This window comes from Zeugodacus cucurbitae, chromosome 6, assembly GCF_028554725.1.
Source record: "Zeugodacus cucurbitae isolate PBARC_wt_2022May chromosome 6, idZeuCucr1.2, whole genome shotgun sequence".
In the NCBI taxonomy this organism is placed as follows: domain Eukaryota; kingdom Metazoa; phylum Arthropoda; class Insecta; order Diptera; family Tephritidae; genus Zeugodacus; species Zeugodacus cucurbitae.
This window is the reverse complement of record NC_071671.1, coordinates 5607254-5626779: the sequence shown is the minus strand read 5'-3', so window position 1 is coordinate 5626779 and position 19526 is coordinate 5607254. Positions and strand designations below refer to the sequence as shown.

The 19526-nt window shown below is 33.9% G+C and overlaps 1 protein-coding gene across 1 annotated transcript; it reads right to left on the bottom strand.

Moving 5' to 3' along the window:
* Positions 1 to 2794: 2794 nt before the first annotated feature.
* Positions 2795 to 4702, bottom strand: LOC105211261 (uncharacterized). The gene is made up of 4 exons (XM_011182607.3): positions 4350 to 4702; positions 3854 to 3942; positions 3444 to 3579; positions 2795 to 3083 (listed from the first exon to the last, which is right to left on the bottom strand). Exons 1-4 carry the CDS (start codon positions 4519 to 4521, stop codon positions 3019 to 3021), a joined length of 462 nt encoding a protein of 153 aa, XP_011180909.1. The 5' UTR covers positions 4522 to 4702; the 3' UTR covers positions 2795 to 3018.
* Positions 4703 to 19526: the final 14824 nt, after the last annotated feature.

Below are 19526 nucleotides of genomic sequence, written 5' to 3'. Positions count from 1 at the left end.
TATTTTATTTTATTTTATTTTATTTTATTTTATTTTATTTTATTTTATTTTATTTTATTTTATTTTATTTTATTTTATTTTATTTTATTTTATTTTATTTTATTTTATTTTATTTTATTTTATTTTATTTTATTTTATTTTATTTTATTTTATTTTATTTTATTTTATTTTATTTTATTTTATTTTATTTTATTTTATTTTATTTTATTTTATTTTATTTTATTTTATTTTATTTTATTTTATTTTATTTTATTTTATTTTATTTTATTTTATTTTATTTTATTTTATTTTATTTTATTTTATTTTATTTTATTTTATTTTATTTTATTTTATTTTATTTTATTTTATATTTTTTTTTGTTTCGTATTCTATTCTAATTCTCTTAATTTTTCCTATCAGCCCATAAGGACCTTCATAAATTTTCAATTTATTCCTGAATCATCTTGAATTTACGACCACAGCCACACACACACAATAGCCGAAGAATAATGACTTTGGCAAAAATATAAAACTTCAAATACAACAATAAACGTCTAGACGTTAGAACTATGCAGCACAGAATGGTTGCTGGAGGCGGCAAAAAACAAGGGCAAATGTGGCTGCTGCTGGGCGCTCAGCTAACAGGAACTACGGCTCTAAGAAACAATGATGACGCCAGTCAACCAGCACATATGTTTGTTATTGTAGTTGTAAGTGTGGAATGAGATTGTTGCATGCATACGTGTGTGTTGGTATACATACATATGTGAAGGTGTATGGGTGCTTGTATGCCTAGATTGATTTTCTTGGCTTTGCTTCTATATATGTTAGTGTTTTATTGTTGTTGCACCAGAAAATACATGCCTGTATGCCCATTATACATTGTAGTATTTATATATTGCCTCAAGTTCAAAGATCAACGGCGTTGACATTTCATAAATTGCATGCATTAGAAACGTGCTCATGAGTGGCGAGCACTATTTTGACTTTAAGTTGTTGTAAATTTAGTATAAGTAGCTATTAGTTTTATATATTTGTTTGTTGAGTATATTTTTTAAGTTTTTTGTGGGTTTAAAAAAATTATTATAAAATTAAATAAAAATATTAAAAATAAAAGTATGGAAAGACTAAGTTCGGCTGCAACCGAACATTGTATACTCTCGAAGTTATTGATATAGTTTTATATATTCCGATACATGGCGAATAAACCGAACCGTGTTTTTGAAAAACATATAATTAGGTATATGGAAACTAGGGGAAGCAATGACCCGATTTTAATAATTTTTGGAACAGAGACAACTAGTAGAAGAAAATTATTTCTTCTGAATTATATAAAAATATCTGAGATTTACCGACATTTTCGGTGAAAAATTACCCTTAGGCACTGAGTTCTTCATGTTCGATACCTGGGGCCTTGAAAAGTTATAGTCCGATTCCGACAATTTGTCCACAGTTGAAGCCACAGATGATATACAGTATTTGTGTAAATTTTCATTCCGTTGTCGTCATCGATTCCTTATGTATACATTACTAGCCGACCACTCCGGCTTCGCACGGCTTTAAACAAACATTCCAAAAGTTATAAGTTAAAAGTTTTTACACACTCTCCCATACATATGTATGTACTTCCCGTTTCTTACGTGGGTTCAGTTAAAAATGTACAATGAAAAAAATTCGAGCATGAAATTATATTTTATTTGTAATGAGTTAATCTTGATTACGACCTCTAGTCTCAGGTGTCCGATGGAGATAGCGGAATCAGTAACCAATATTCAGCCAACCCATTTCCGGTTACGGCAATATCGTTATCCACATCCGTTTCCGGAGGTCCCATTTCCGGTTCCGGTAACATCATATCCGGTTACCCCATGATGACATTTCAAGATCACGTGATATTTTTGTTTCCAGGTCAATGACCCCGCCCTGATCACGTGATGACATTTCAAGATCACGTGATATTTTTGTTTACAGGTCAATGACCACACCCTGATCACGTGAGTTCATTTCAAGGTCACGTGATATTTTTGTTTTCAGGCCAGATCACGTGATATCATTTCAAGATCACGTTATATTTTTGTTTACGTTTTTGAGTGTGGTCTTTGGTGTCCGATGTCTTTCTCTTGGATTATAAAGTGAGCTTGTATATTTCTAATATTTTGACGATTTTCAGTTTCAAATTAAGATTCTCCATCACAGAGTCTTTTTGATACCCTCACCTGGGAACTATTTCCAGAAAGTTTAGATTATAGCAATAAATATAGCCTGTGTTACTCGAGGTGAATGTAGCTTTCGCATGGTGAAACAATTTTTGAAATCGGCACAGTAGTTTTTGAGGTTATTCATTACAAACATACAAACAAATCTTTCCTCTTTGTAATAGTAGTATAAATAAAGTGAAGAAATCGGAAGAAATTCAAAATTGAGTTAAATGGAAAGTAGTCGTGATTCTGAAACGATTTCTCTCCATCCGTGGCATCAGGGTGTTTATAAAGTACTAAATGATATATCCGGATGCGGGGTAGCCGGAAATTATGTTAATGGAACCGGATATAGGGCAACCGGAACCGTTACCGGATATGGTTTTACGGAAATCGATAATTCCAACAACTTTTGTTGCGAGAGTAAAAAAATGAAAATTATATATAAAATTGTTAAAATAAAAAATAATTTTATTTATTTAAATTTATTTCAAAAATTCAGTTATAAATTTTTTAATAAATAAATGTATATTTTTTATTAAGAAATTAATTTTTCAAAGGATATATTTTTATTTTTGTTTTTATCAAAAAAATATATTTTTAGTTTTTTTAAAAATATGTTTGCAATTTTTTTATTTCACATTAATATATTTTTTGTCATAAAATACACTTTTGTTACAAAAATTTGATATATAACATTGCATAAAATTAATTTTTGTATAATTTTTACTGAATTATTTCTATAACTCTTCAATTTTTCATTGCCGCTGGACGCTTTAATTCCACACACACATACACCCTGTATACAAGCGCTTTCAAGGAAGTGAATTTCATTTCCTGCTCACTTATTGGCCAAGAGCTCGCAGCAATATTTGAATATAATATAAAGCATTGCCAAATCAAGAACTGGAATTTTAAATTTTTTTACAAAAGAATATTTGCACATTTTTTCAATTTTTTTATAAATTTTTTAAAAATTTAACTTTTATAAAGCTTTTTTTTAATTGTGTGTGTTAAAAAAAAATATTTCAATGAATGTCTCGGCATGACTTTCATTTGATATATTAAAAAAAGAACGGTAATTTTTAAATTTTTGTAGGCGACAACATTAATGAATAAATATTTTTTTCTTCAAAAAACGAAAATTCCCGTTATTTTTTGAACACACCTGATATGTATATATATTTATGTTATGTAATTCGTACTATATTTTTGCGCTCAATTTATGTGTATATAAGCTATAAATGATATACAAATTTCACTCACCCAGCGACATCGTATAATAAGCCTTCACAAAGGCATTCGCTTCTTCTCTAAAGCAGCTGACCATAAATAAAATGAGTAGAAGAAATACTTCAATATATTTGAAGCGCAAAAAGTTCACAAGCATATTGGTGTTGCACTAAAAATAAAAAATAATAATATAAATATAAATAATAATAAAATTAAAAAAGTAGTACAAATTTATTTTAAACTAAACTAAAATCATCCCGGAAATGACAGTAGCATTTCCGTTCACATAAGCTTAAAGTCCCTTAAAATATTAAAATTTTTCTTTGCATTAAATTTTAAATGTTTTTTAATATCTTCCAACCTATCCCTTGACCTAACCTAGCTTAATATATACCTTAATGTAAGAATAGAAAAAAAACAAACTCGAATCCCAGCAAACTTACGTCATTAATTGCTTTGAGTAGTATAAATGAGGCACCAGTGCGTAGTAAATCACCAAACAGCGAATTGAAGTGAAAATCAATGGGCGATGCTAAGCGGTGAATTTGGAAAGAGAAGTAAGTAGCGATAAATATAAAATGAAAAAAAACGAAAGAAAAGGTATGTGACTCAAACCAAAAGATACACAATTTATTCACCACAACATAGAATTGAAAATATCATGACATATTGCAACGACAGAGGTCGCTGCGGATTATTATTATAAAAATGCATGATTGTCGCGAAAATCACACGATATTTGAAAAATAACTTTACACTTTTTAAAACGAAATACTTGAACACGTTAAGAATTCTATAAATAACAAAATTATGTCAAGATAGTTTATAAAAAATTACTGTTTTTCAAAGTTTAGCATACTTTTAGGCGAACAATTTAAAAAATATTTTATTTAGCTGACAAGATTTTCGTTATTTTTTTATTTTACATCATTTACTCACTCTTCACAAATCTAATTAACGCCGTATCACAGCGTTTCAGTTCTATGGTATCCAAACTGGCATGCACCAGTATAATCAATGTATGGAATAATGTGCAAAATGCCCAAAATCCTAAACTGATATAGGCTAAAGCAATAGCTTTATCCTCTGTCGTAGAGCACAGAACAACCATTAATTATGCAATGTGGAACTTTACTCTCTTATTAGTAATTATGCCTGTTTCTTTCAGTGTATTTGAATGGCGGAAGCTGGTGGCTTTTCTTGGTATTTTGAATTTTGAAAATGAAATTTTGAGTAAATATTTAATTTTTGTTTGTAAATAAAACGAAATGTGTTTTTGAAATTTTGTTGGAAACAATTTTGGCAATTTTGTTTTTACAATTCATTCATTCATTGTGATACCCTCTAAAAAATATTAGTAGTAAAATGAGAAATGCTAACACATGTTTGGGAATAATTTTTGAATTAAAGGTATTAGATTATCTACTATTTTTGTAGGCATTTACAAAACCCTCATATTTAAACTGAAGAGGGAACAAGTAAGGAAGGGCTAAGTTCGGGTGTAACCGAACATTTTATACTCTCGCAAATTAATGATGTAATTTTATAAAGATAACACAATTCGACCCATATACTCGGTATAAAGTTCAATAGAATAACGAAAATCATCATAAATAGTATATGGGGACTGAGGTAATTCCTAAACCGATTTCACTCGTTTTCACCACCAATATAAATTGTATCGAAGACTATACGCTTCCTTAATTTAATATTACTTATAATTAGATATGTGGGATCTGGGGGAAGTTATGACCCGATTTTTACCATTTCAGGTACAGAGAGAAACTGTTATAAGAAAAAAATCCAGAGGGAAAGAATTATATAAAAATATCTGAGGGATTTACTTATATTTTCGGTGAAAAATTACCCTTAGGCACTGAGTTCTTCATGTTCGATATCAGGGGCCTCGAAAAGTCGATTTTGACAAATTTTTCCACAAGTGATGTCACAGCTCAAATACAGTATTTGTGTAAAGTTTTATTCCGCTAGCTTCATTGGTTCCTAATGTATATATGTATTATAAAGTGAACGAATCAAAAGAATTTAAAATTGAGTTATATGGGAAGTAGACGTAGTTGTGAACTGATTTAGCCCATATTCCACCCGTATCATCAGGGTGTCAAGAAAGTGTTATATACCGAATTTCTCATTGAAATCTGTTGAGTAGTTCTTGAGATATGGTTTTTGACCCATAAGTGGGCGACGCCACGCCCATTTTCCATTTTGTAAAAAAATCTCAGTGCAGCTTCCTTCTGCCATTTCTTATGTAAAATTTGGAGTTTCTGACTTTTCCGTTAGTGAGTTAACGCAATTTTAGTAGAAAATTTCAACCTAACCTTTGTATGGGAGGTGGGCGTGGTTATTATCCGACTTCTTTCATTTTTGGACTGTATGAGGAAATGGCTAAAATAACTACTGCAGAAAGTTTGGTTTATATAACTTTATTGGTTTGCGAGTTATATACAAAAAACCTATTTGGGGGCGGGGCCACGCCCACTTTTCCAAAAAAAATACATCCAAATGTGCCCCTCCCTAATGCGATCCTATCCAAATTTCATTTTCATAACTTTATTTATGGCTTAGTTATGACACTTTTTGTGTTTTCGGTTTTCGCCATTTTGTGGGCGTGGCAGTGGACCGATATGCCTCTTCAACCTCTTCAGGGTGCCAAGGAACATGTGTTCCAAGTTTCATTAAGATATCTTAAATTTTACTCAAGTTATCGCTTGCACGGACAGACGGACAGACGGACGGACAGACAGACATTCGGATTTGAACTCCACTCTTCACCCTGATCACTTTGGTATATATAACGCTATATCTAACTCGTTTAGTTTTGGATGTTACAAACAACCGTTATGTGAACAAAACTATAATACTCTCTTTAGCAACATTTGTTGCGAGAGTATAAAAACAATTTCCGCAAAACACTGACTCCTCTAAACTAGTGTATGGCAACCCTTAATTGGAAAGTGATCTAAAGAGTTCTACTAAGTGCAGTTAATACTGTCTTTTAGTATATATTTGAGATATACATAATTCGTATGTTATGATAATTTAATTTTGTCTGAGATCCTGGATACCTAAAATGGTAGAAAATATACAGTTTTCATACTCAACATCTAACGGTAAAATTTTAATTTAATTTTTTAACTTTGTTTGAAAATCTTCATATTAGGCTTCTAAGCAATTCAGGCAATTAAATGTTCTCTTAAACAAGTAAAGTGCACTAAAACTCATTATTAATTACAATAAACACCAACCATTCAAGCGCAACTAGTCGGTGTGCGCCTTAAAGTATGCAACAGTCACCATAAAGGACTTTCCACTCACTATATATTCATACAAACTCAACTATTCATATCTCCGCCTAACTATTTGCTGTTTAATAACACAAGAAGCATACTCATTTATAATTAAATACACACGCCTACATCTGCCACAATACTAATACGCTTGAGTCAACACATTTGAGGTCAATTATTTACAAACTACGGATGTGTAAACTTTAGACTGATTGCATTTGCAGCACACAGATGAGCTGAAGAAGTGCCATGTATGAATGATAAATTTGTTGGGTGTAGCAAAATTGTTAAATAGCAAACGATTTGCAGTGTAAATGCAACAAAATGTAGGCTTGTATGTGTGTGACTGCATCAACATATTGTATTGCATATTTGATTGCAAGCAAACATGAATCTAATTAAAATAGCATGAGCCGATGCCAATGATACGACAATAAATCTATAAATATTCAACAGAAATTGGCTGCTGAAGCGCCAAAATGAGCAAGAGAGAGTGAAAGGGCGAGAGGGAGGAAGAGAGTGGTGGATATACTATATAGATATACCACACAGCAAGTGGTCAATAATTACAATAAACTGTACGAATTGCAGTCGCTGTGGGATGCTTAGCATATTCTGCTTTTACTAGTATGGCATTGTGAAAAGGACATGTGTACCGACCGTTATTGCGGTAGCATTGATGACACTATGTAAACTTAGTATAAAACAAACATGTCTCTTAATTTACATTTATATCTATGTATGTATGCATGCAACAATGCTTACATAGCAAATTGCCAAACATAAACAATTAGGTGCATAGAAATAGAAATGGATACGCTTGCCTGCATACAAAAATATTTTGTAATGGAAACAACGGTTGTCATACATAATAGCTATTCAGAGTGGGATATTTGAATGCAGCATAAACTGATCACAGACTCCGCCAAAAATTTAAAGAAATAAAGCAATATTACAAAAAGAGACAAGTTAAGAGAAGGGAAAGAGAACCCCTTCACTTTCTTAACGAAATCCCGATAAGGAAGAACTCAAACTTTCAAGATAACGGAAATAGTACAGTCTTAGTCAACTCCTTGAGTTCCATTAAGAGAGCAGACGAGATCGACGAGCGTACAAAAAATAGAATCAACAGCACTATAGCAGTATAAAGCAGATCTCATGATTATACTTAACGTTAAAGTGACAGTGAGCTCCAAAGCCTCATAGTTAGTACTGAGATTGATTCCGTGAAACCATAGAAAGTTATCAAGATTCATATTAACATCTTATTGTTATAACAATAAGAAATCTAGGATAATCAGGAACATTTTTAGAACAAACAGAACGAAGAGAATTCCATCAACTACCACTGACTGAAACTTAGATATCTGTCTACTTCTGAAACATAGGAACGCAAATTTTATGGGAACTCCACTGAAATGATGAAACTATGGTTCTCAGACTTCAGTGAAGATAATCTCATGAGCAACTACTGACTCAAACATAGTTATCCGTCGACTTCTGAAATTTATAAAGTCAGATGTTATGGAATCTCCACTGAAGTGATGAAACAATTATCTCTGGATCTCTGATTAAACTACTTTTGAGTGAGTGTTAAGAATATATAAACGCTACCAAAACAAATTTTAAATCATTGCTGCCGTATTTCAATATCTGGTTAAGATACATTGGTCCTACGAATCTAAGTAAGTTAAGCATTTCATATCCTTTTTCGACCGATCTTAGAAAATAATGAACCGGTAAAATATAAACAAGGAAGACAAGAATTGAATGATTAATTCATTTTTACCGATCGATTAATTTATGAAGCCTGCTATCCTCAATAGTGAAAATCACAAATCGTTGAATTTTTCAAACCAATTCATTTCGAATCCTCTGAGTGTCCTTTCACAGTAACAGACAGTTTTCGACAACAGCCATCGAATACAATAATAATTTATGCATGTCTGTACATATACCATATCCCGAATAATATTTATGTCGGCCTAATGAGGCATATGAATAGCAATGAATTAGCACAACGACACTGTCCCTGGTATCCTGTGCTATCCTTTGCTATTCTGCTAACAAAACGTTTAATGCTAATAAAATCCATTGTGCTCCATGTATGTTGAATTTAAAATTGTTATTGTTTGGTCAATATTACTCATTCTATTTATAACGTGTGTGCGTTTCGTTAAATGCCTAATGAAGTGTGCCACAACTAAAAGCTTTTGGGTAAATAATGAGCAAAAAATTATTGGCAATTGGAGCACGGGTTAAGTGGACCAAATAAATAGCTATGAAATTGGCAGACTGCCGGGAATTTTAAGAGTTGAGCATAAATAGAACATAAATGGTGAGCGTATGTATTTCGCAGTTTAAACAAGTGGCAAGGAACAGGTGAAAAGGACTGAAATAGGCTTCTAATAGTAAGGGCATTGACTTGGTCCATAAGTAATGGACCTCGACAGCAAGGCATTGACTTCGTCCATAGGTAATGAACCTCGACCGCAGGGTATTGATTTTGTCCATTGGTAATGGACCTCGCCCGAAGGCTACTGACTCCGTCTATAAGTGAATTACATCAGCCGAAGGCTATTGACTTCGTCTATAAGTAATTGACCTCGACTGCATCGCATTAACTCCGTCCATTGGTAATTGACTTTGGCCGAGAGATATTTACTCCGTCCATAGGTAATTGTTCTCGAGCAAAAACTATTGATTCCGTCCATAGGTAAGACCTCGACCAAAGGTTATCGACCTCGTCCAAAAGTCATTGATCCCGGCCAGAAGTCATTGACCTCCACTGAAAGCTATTGACACCGCCCTCTACCGAAAATTATTGACCCCGTTCCAAAAGTCATTGATCAAGGCCTGAGGTCATTCAAATCGGTCAAGTTCGTTTGAGATATTTGAGTACAGTAGTTAATAGGTCGTCAAAAAACACTTTTATGACATATCTCAGAATCCACTGTATCCTGAGTTCGCAAACTCCCCGGAAATTACTACTCATCATCAATATTTGTTTTCAAATTTTTAATAATTTTTTTGTTGCGTGTGTTAATTAAATTTCCTTAAAAACTTACAGCAAAGTTTCATATTTCCAATTCTCATTACACAACAACTTAACACTCTTCACTGCATGCAATTCATAAAAAAATATAAATTCATAACTCATCTGCCCGCAATCGAGTTATGGAGTTGATGAAGCAAAGAAAAATAGTTTATTACATTAAAAACAATTTGCCACACGTTCAACAGCCAAGACAATCACGCACAGGTTTATTGTATGTACTCACATGAATATTGCTATTAAGAGAGTAAAGGTAGAAGGGAAAGGATATGAGTGTTGCTTATTGCCACACAATTGCTTGTAATCTAATATTTTTATTAAAAAGTTGAAATTCTAGCTGAGTGCTTGTGGTGGGAGCAAGTAAAAACGAGTGCGTGGTATGAGATTGTAGGTGTAGAAGTTATGAGTTGTTGCTTCTTTAACTCGCTTGACTTTCCCAGCACATATGAGTAATTTTAGTCTTATGTATATTTATAAGCTTATGCATTGTATAGGCGCCATTTTGTTAAGTACTCTGGCAGGCAGGTGAGCACGACTTTCAAATGTGTCACATGTGTACCCAAACGTTGCATACTTTTTGGCTTGGCGACAAATTGGTTTAACTTAATGCGCATAAAGGTATGCTAGAGTACGTGCGCTTACTTATAGTTGAGTCAAAATAATTCAATCAGTACGAAAATGTTAAAAATTATGTGCGTAGGTGTTGGGTGAGGTTAGTAAATTATTTTTTTATTTGGTAGCCCTAAGTTGTGTATTACGAAATTATGTGGTAATCCTAGTGCGTACAAATTATTAGCGGTAAACTGATTTTACTTGCCTCTTCTGTTCTACTTGAACCAACGTACATTAAAGATATAACCAGGTAGTAAAGTTCGACCTGAAGAAGTGGATCCAATTATTCGACATTTACTTTTATAAGAGAAAAACGGATAAATATTTTAAAATAAGACGTGGAATTGAAGTTTATCTTGAGTTTTTTTCATTAGATCTTATTTTGATCTGGTTCTGGTCATCCTTGATATCCAGCCAATACCCATTCAAGTGAAGTCTGTTGCAGCGCTTATAGTTTATCGGCTAAAAGTCACTGGATCTAAACTCTATACTACTGAAGGTGAACTAGGGCTCGATTGGTTTTCGGGCGGGGAAAATGAGGCCGCTGGGGAGATAAATGCAACGTTTTCTTTCTCCAGCAGAGTGAAATGGATTAACGATGTAGTCTATGTATGACGGATCGAAAGGTGGAACAGGTACAGAACTAGGCTTATTCTGTAATAACCCAAAAATAAATAATATCCCAAATAAATCAAGCAAAAGTCTACACTTCGGTCTTTCAGGCCGATATTGTCGGACGTACAGAAGGCGCTAAATGGGCCTGCACCCTAATCAACAGATCCATCAACTTTTTTGGGGACAGCCAAGCGGAACTTTAATGCTATCCGTTAAGGTACTCCGTTCAGGGGTATAGTAGAATTGGCACAATGTAAAACATACGCGGCGGATGATGAGACGCTGGAACAATATATTTGCGAACGCCCACGCTTCAGCCGGTTGAGAAGTAGAATGAGTTTAATTATGGCTTTGATGTAATCGCTAATGGTCAGGCGATCTTTGCCCCTCTTTTCAACCAACGAACCAGAGGCTGTCACTGTTCCCCTAATTAATAGCAAAGGTCCATTGGGGGCTTATATGACTATAAAATCATTTCGAGATGAGAAATAGATTCAAAGGAAAAAAATGTTAGATAAAATAATTATTTTTTTATTAATTTTAAAAATATTTTATCGGATTTTATTTATTAAAAAGCATTTCATGCAATAAATTCAGTTAAAGTTCAAAAATTTGTTTATAAAAAAAATACTTGGCAACTCTAAAACCCACATTTCCTGTCGTAGCAACACAAACACAACTGCCGTTATCTACAGCCAGCACAAAACAGTAATTCAATTTCCACAAACTACCGTTTGCTACACAGTTGATTTACCATGATTTATTTATATCAAATCACATCCTTGAAAAGTTCAATACAAAACACGCACACACACACACACACCCTGTAGCTTGTGTGTATTTCATATGAATGCCTATTGATTTAGTTGTATGCAAATAAATATTATGCCAAGACGACTATGCTTACGTATGGTTCAACATATACTATTTTGCCTAGTTTACTTCTCAATTTGTTGTTGTTGTTGTTGCCAAGAAGTGAAAGCTTTTCTTTCTCGCTTTTATGCCATTGAAAGCGTAATTCTTTTGTGTAAAGCCAAGTGGCGGCAAATATGATGTACTCGAGTGATATTGAATCAAGGCTTCGGCTATAATAGTTATGGGGAATATATTTTATGTAATACCATAAATATTTTCTGTTTTTTTTTGCTTCAACTGCTACACGTATCCTTGACCTAACGCCATCATTATGCGATACTTGGGCTACGCTTTGTGTCGCTTTGAAGTGTGCGCGTCAGCTGCTGCTCCTCCTGCTTCTTCAACTTCCTACACTTGCACTTCCTTTATACAATATTATTTGCAAATATCCTGAGCCGTTTGCCAATGATTTTTATTGTATTTACTTTTTTACTCACACTCACATACATATACATATATACACATATACAGTTATATATGTTATTGCTTTTCTTTCTGCACTTCGCTGACACGCTTTTGCTTTCTGCACCTTCCATTCACTTTGCTGGCAATAAATTTTATGCAAAATAGTTTAGGTCTTCCGTTATTTCGCAATTTTCTTTTGTTGCACGAAGCAAATAAAAAATGAATCCTTGCCAGGCATTGCTTGGCATTGCAACGTGTGAATTATGTTGGCACGGTACTGTAGTCGTCGCTATAATAAAGTTGTTCGGGGATTTGCAGCACTTAAATGTCGCAAGTGTGTCGCACTTGATTTCATTTTTTATTTCCCCCCCTACACCTCTTTCTCTCTTACGACTTATCAATGCCACTCGTGTGCCAAATTGTGTGGCACAAAACATACGTAAACATATTCGAGTGTACATATGTGGAGCATATGTGAAATAAAAGTCATGAAATCGGTTTTTGCGCAAATCGAAAGTAGGTGAAAAATATCGCTAATGAGCAAAAAACTTAGGAGAGAAGATGTTAAGGAGAAATGCAGCATTAGATATTCTCACGAATTTTACAATGGTGAAAATTATAAGACATTAAAAAACCTACTTTCAATTTGTCGAGAGTGAAATATATGTGGATCTGATTTTATTAAGACAATGAGATATCCACCCTCTGATCAACTGAAGAAACGAAAAGTCAGTCAGAGGTAAAAGCCGATTTTAAACCCCCTTTGCTACCAAACCTCGGTATGCAAAGTGAAATATTCACACAAGAGCTCTTGGTATTCGACTAATCGACTAACCGAATTAACCAAATAGGGCATTAATCGAATAATAATATTCGGTTTGTCGTCAGTCGTCAGTCATCGAATATTCGATTAATCGCTCACGTCCGACCATTCGGTTAACCGTTCGTTGTCGACTATTCGAATAGTGTAAGTTCATTAAATTTCTATTTTTATTGAAAAATGACACAATTGACATTTTCACAAGTAAAAACAAACAAAAATCAAAGGCTGCTTGGTTGGCTCGAATAGTTGTAACATTGCGATTAATCGAATAGTGCTAACCGGTTAATATTCGTACGAGCGGTTACAAACCGGATATTCGAATAATCGCTTATCATGTTAATCGAATAATTTTAAGAGCCCTAATTCACACCTTATTTTATTAATATATATCACATTCCAACCGATATTTACAGAATGACCTCAATCGAATGTATTTTAATACCCATATTCATTATAATAAATTCCAGGCATGATAGAGACCGATGTCGGACATTTCGATCAATATAATCCATAATCCAACCAGAAGCGCAGATATCTTCTTATACGACCATGGGGTTAAGGAAAGGACCAATTTCGACTATATTTGTGAGGGATTTGCTTCATATCGAACATAACTTAATCTTTTTAGAGCTGTGGTCACGCCTACTTTCCAGAAATATCAAAACCTTGTAGAGATTTATAACTCTTCCTATATTTTAACATAAAATTATTTTCTGGGCGTGACAATAATTCCGATTCCATCGGTTCCAAAATATTTATCTTCAACGGACGAACCGAAATCCCTACTTTTTTAAGTTCATAATATTGTTATGTGATACAAAGAAAAGTGATTGAAAGAAAGGGTCGTTGGTTCACCCAAGTGAGACACATCGAAGCGATGTTAATCAACTCGCTGGATTTGATAACACCTCCTTCCGCTTTAGCTGCCTAGTCTCTTATAGAACGGAAGATAGAGAACCGAGGAAGGCATTCCGACTCCGACATATATATAATCATACTCTAACATTTTGAAACCACATACGTAGTTAGAGCTCTCTCCACATTTTAACATGAAATCATTTTCTGGGCGTGAAAATTTTTCGATTCCAGTCGGTTCCAATATTTATCTTAGACAGACGAACGGAATCTCCCAAAAATTCGTGGTGATAAGTTTGATATCTAATAAGAACAAAACTGATAGAAAGAAATTATCGAAGGAAATTGATTGATCTCAAGAGAGATCGATTGAAACAATCTTAAACAATTTGCTGAATTTGATTACACTTCTCAGTGCTTTCCACCAAAACAGTTCAACCTTCTATAGAGAGGAAGATGAAGAAGATATTCTGTTTTAGGCGATGGAAGACTGGATATTCGAAGAGGTAATAAAGGTTTTGAATACATCTATTATTAACTCTTTTACTCCAAATTTTGTATTTGTTCTGTATTCTCTCGCTTTAAAAGCCCAACAAAGCTGCCACCTTAAACTCCACACAAAACAAACAAAAGCCGACAATTAATGAACGATCAATGCATTTGGAAAGCAATCAATATGGCAAGTTATGGCATCCCACAATGGGTAACAAAATGGACAATATCGAGACAGCCTAAAATATGTGCATAGCAAATGATGGACAGTTTTAATGAAGAAGAATGAGTTGAAGAAATGCAGGACAATAGCAAAAACAAACAACAACATTTAGCTAATAGCTGTAGCAATAAACACTGAATTGAAAGGCAATGCCAGAGGACGAATCGGAAAGCACACATACACAGACAGACAACTAAAGCTAGAAATGTAACTGCTTACTATGGAATTAGTGGGCGAAAATGACAAAGCCTTTGTTTAAATGCTTAAGCGTAGGTGTGTGTGTACACGAGTGGTAATGAAGGTGTGTGACTGTGGAGCTGTCCAAATTTTGAGCTTTATTGGAATGCCATATAAGCAAACATATCATCATTAATGCATGTTTCCTAACGATGCCAGACACAACAACGGATGGTCAATGCACTCTATACCATACTTTATGCATTCATATATGTATGTGTTATGACAGCAGGTAACAGATATTTGCATTTATGATTTGTTTATTTGCGACATATGATCGCTGCCTGGGCGTTGGTAGACTCATACTAATGAGACAGTGTCAGTCCCTTATATACCCACAGAGCAATCACTTCTGGGCAACCATGTGGACTTGTTGGTAGACGTGCTGTCTGTGACAGCTTTTAAACACTTGCATTTGGAATTGACGCCTATAACAACACAATGCTCAAACGAATTGACACTTGACATTGAACAGCGTGCACGCACACACACACACAACGGTATTTTATGATTGACAGCCGACCAGCTGCCCGTCAACCAACACCAGCTAAACTGATTGTAAAAATGTATTTTCCTCTCCTGCAAATAGCAAATAACAAGGCAAGGCTTGTAGCTCTTTAATGTGCGCAAAAGTTAGCAGGCAAAGGAGCAATATGAGGACCAGCATTTGCCAGTGGCTGGTGACTGAAGTGGTGTTGGTGTATGTTGTCTGATTTTGGCATTCTGGCTTAGCAATATCAATTTACTTGTCATTTTTGCATGTTTATTAAGAGACGCATACATCGTGGAAGCATACAAATGTAAAAGGTGCTTTGCAATTGTGAAGATTAATAGCTCAATAAGGTCGGGGATTTGGGTAAGCGATTTTCATTTGCAGCTTTGAAAAGGCATTGAAGTGCAAATTGCAATTTTTGCCATCAATCACAAAACAATTGTTCTAACATAGGCGCAATCAGTTAATAATCGATTTGCTGCTCACTACTCTGTGATTCAGTGAAGTCGGAGGATACAAAAATATTTCGATTTTGAGCCTTTGAAAAATCCTCAAATAGTATTTATGCTTAAGACATTTAATTGACATTTCATTAGTTTGTAATTATTCATGAATAGTTATCATAAAATCTCTGCCAGCTTTCTGAAAGAGTTTCTTGCTGTAGATATAGTATTTATTAACTAGCTTTATTCGAGAGGCATTTAAGGTTCAGTGACAGGTCAAACACTGATCACTCTCAATCTGAACTAAACTGAACTGAAGTCAGCAAGGAACTGACCTCGCCTCGATTCTATCCATCAAGTCACTCCGATATCAGAGCGGTAATACTGTTCTTGAATGCGATGTCAGTACGCTCTAAGATAGTAAGGGAGTGTCTAACATCGTTATCAGTAGGTTCGAACTACTTTGTAATCCGACTTGTGTAGATACCCGGCCACCGTGGAATCGCTGGAAACTGCAAAGCGGATCAGCTTGCAAGGGAGAGTACCCTAGCAACATTGTTGCCAGAGTGGAAACGAGTGTGTAGTACGTGGTACACCTGTGCTAGAGCACTGGATTCACGGACTTTGTGAAGTGACTGGAATCGACACTAGCCGACTTAAGAACTTTATAGTAGAGTCCAAGCGCTATGTCGCATAATAAAGGTCTTAAAGATCCGACAAGAGTATCCGGGTATCACAAAGGACTGTCGAGCCTGTCCAAGTAAGATTCTCTGCGGTATGCGGATATCAACCTTAACTAACCTAACCTAACTTATTATTTGTCATCAATTGAAAATATATATTTGAAAAGCACCGAGTTTTTGAAGTTAGAGTTGGATTTCAGACCTAAAAAATCAAATTAAACACTTCGGACTTCAAATCCCTCCTCAAATTAGATACTAATATGGTAATCAATTGATGTATGTTCTTGAATCAAATATGCTCGTAGACAAAGCGGATATCTGTAATGTGTAGTAATATAAATCAAGCGTATATAGCACGTAGCTTCGCAACAAACTCACAAATCAAAATTGCATAATTCAAATTTACACTTACAAATGCAGAACATTCTTCAAAAATTTCATTTGCACCATGAATGCCATGACTCTAAGCTGCAACTATGCGCTACTATATAGTACATATTCGTATATATCCATGTAAATACGTATAAATACTTGTAGGTATATGTGCAAATACACTCTCCCATTTGGCCACTGTAACGCATTAATTGTGTTTGACTAAGCAAGGCGCCTGCTCTGCGTCTGACTGTCATAAATAACGCAACAATTCATACATTTTAGATTAGCTAAACACTGCACAGTTGCAGCATTTGTTGTCACACTGGGGTAAAGAGGAGCAGATTGGTGCATAGTGTATGCTGTGCGCATGGTGTATGCTGTCTGCCTTGTAAAGTCATTGAAAAATAACTACAGTCAGACGTGTTCTGATGGTTGAAATATGTGTGTTGTCCAGCATGACAAGTGACAAGACATTGTTGTTGTAGTTGTTGTGAAAGATATACTCTCATTAAAAAAAAACGCAACTGTATGTTTTTTGAGGAATTTTTGGTTGGTGTCTTTTTGGTTTTCACCGTTGTTAGGGTTATTTGGCTAGCTTGTTGTATGGGTATTTGGCTCTCAGGCAGTTGTGTTGCTGATTTTTGTTATTAAGCCTTAGTAGAGAGGTGAGTTTGTAGAAGAATTTTGATGTACATTAACTATTTATGCCCTCTACACGAGAGGCTTCAAGCTTCAGGAGCTAACCAAACTGTCACTCAGAAGACACTTTGCTTTCCACATCGACTGCTTAGAGACTATAAAACACTACAAACACTTTCTGCCGTTAAAATTAATGAAGAATCTCAAAATTTATTTGTATATTTTTTCCCAAAAAATTTTTTTTCTTATTATTTTCCAAAAACAAAATTTTCATCTTTTTTTTCCAAAAAAAAAAACAAATTATTTTCAATTTTTTTGTCCAAAAAAAATTTATTTTCATAATTTTTTGCAAAAAAAAAACTATTTTCATATTTTTTACCAAAACAACGTATTTTCAAATTTTTTCCCAAAAAAAATTGTTTCATATTTTTTTCCGAAAAAAATATGGAAATAGTTTGCAAAAAAAAAACTATTTTCATATTTTTTTCCAAAACAACGTATTTTCATATTTTATTCCAAAAAAACTATTTCCATATTTTTTTCCAAAAAAAATATTTTCTTATTTTTTCCAAAAAAAACTATTTTCATATTTTTTCCAAAAAAAATTATTTTCATATTTTTCCCCAAATAAAATTATTTTCCAATTTTTTGTCCAAATAATTTTATTTTCATACCTTTTTCCAAATAAATTTATTTTCATTTTTTTGTTTTAAATTATTTTCATTTTTTTTCCAAAAAAAACGTATTTTTAAATTTTTTTTTCCAAAAAACTTTTGTTTCATATTTTTTTCCAAAAAAAATTATTTTCTTATTTTGTCCAAAAAAAAAATATTTGCATACTTTTTCCCAAAAAATATATTTTCATATTTTTTTCCAAAAAAAACAAATATGAAAATAATTTTTTTAAAAAATAATCTGTTTGAAAAAAAGAATTATTTATTTTTTCAAAATTCCATTTCATTACTTGTAGGCTATAAGTTCTTCCTCGAACTCAATCATATTACTCCAGCAAATCTTCAGTACCCATATAACTCATTTAGAATATGTAAATTCCCCAATAGCTTTGCCAAACAAACAGCCTCCAGGGATGCAATGTCTACTCCGTACAGCAACGAGCAAAGCATGACAAATGATGTTACTCATACGCCATGGGCGCTTCAAATTGCTTTTTCACACAATGCTATTACAACAACAACGTGTTTTGCTTTAAGCCGCCGGCAGCAGCTGTGTGGCTTGGCCTTGACATTTGGCATAGCGGACACAAAAAAACAAATGAAGTTATTTTGCATATTTTGCACCGAAGTGGGAATCTAAGGGAGCTAAAGGTATGTGAATAGTACACAGCGTGTTAAGCAAAATCGCATTGTGTGCTGTATTGTCTACTCTGTTGCGTTTCGTTATTCCTTAGATTTTCATATTTTTTCTAGCAGTTGCTCACATATTTCTACACTAATTTTTTGCACAAAGTTTTCGCACGCTTTCACTCACAAGCTCTGACTCTCACTCTCCCTCTCTCTTCAGACGCCTTTCGCTTACATTTCCAATTCAATGCTAGTTTACATTTGACCTATGCAAAAAGAACAATAACAATGTAGTCCTAAAACAACGTAATGTCAATGTCAATGACGACGTGGCGTTACTGAGGCGCTACAACAACTATCTAACTATATATAGTTACATAAGAACAGTATTTGCAGTTGCTAATGCCGCACAATGGCAAGGACGTTTGCCTGTATTATTGCTTAGGGCATGAATAGCGGTAATAGCGTTATCTTTTTCGATTTTTATTTGAATTTTTTTCTCTCTTCTATCTCTCACTCTTTGTTTGTTTGCCTTTTAACATCATTCCATTTCATTACGATTGCATTTACGCTCATCTGCTGCTTGCCACTGTGTGTACGCTTGTCTACAACGCACTGCAGCCAGCACCAACAGCATTTACAATA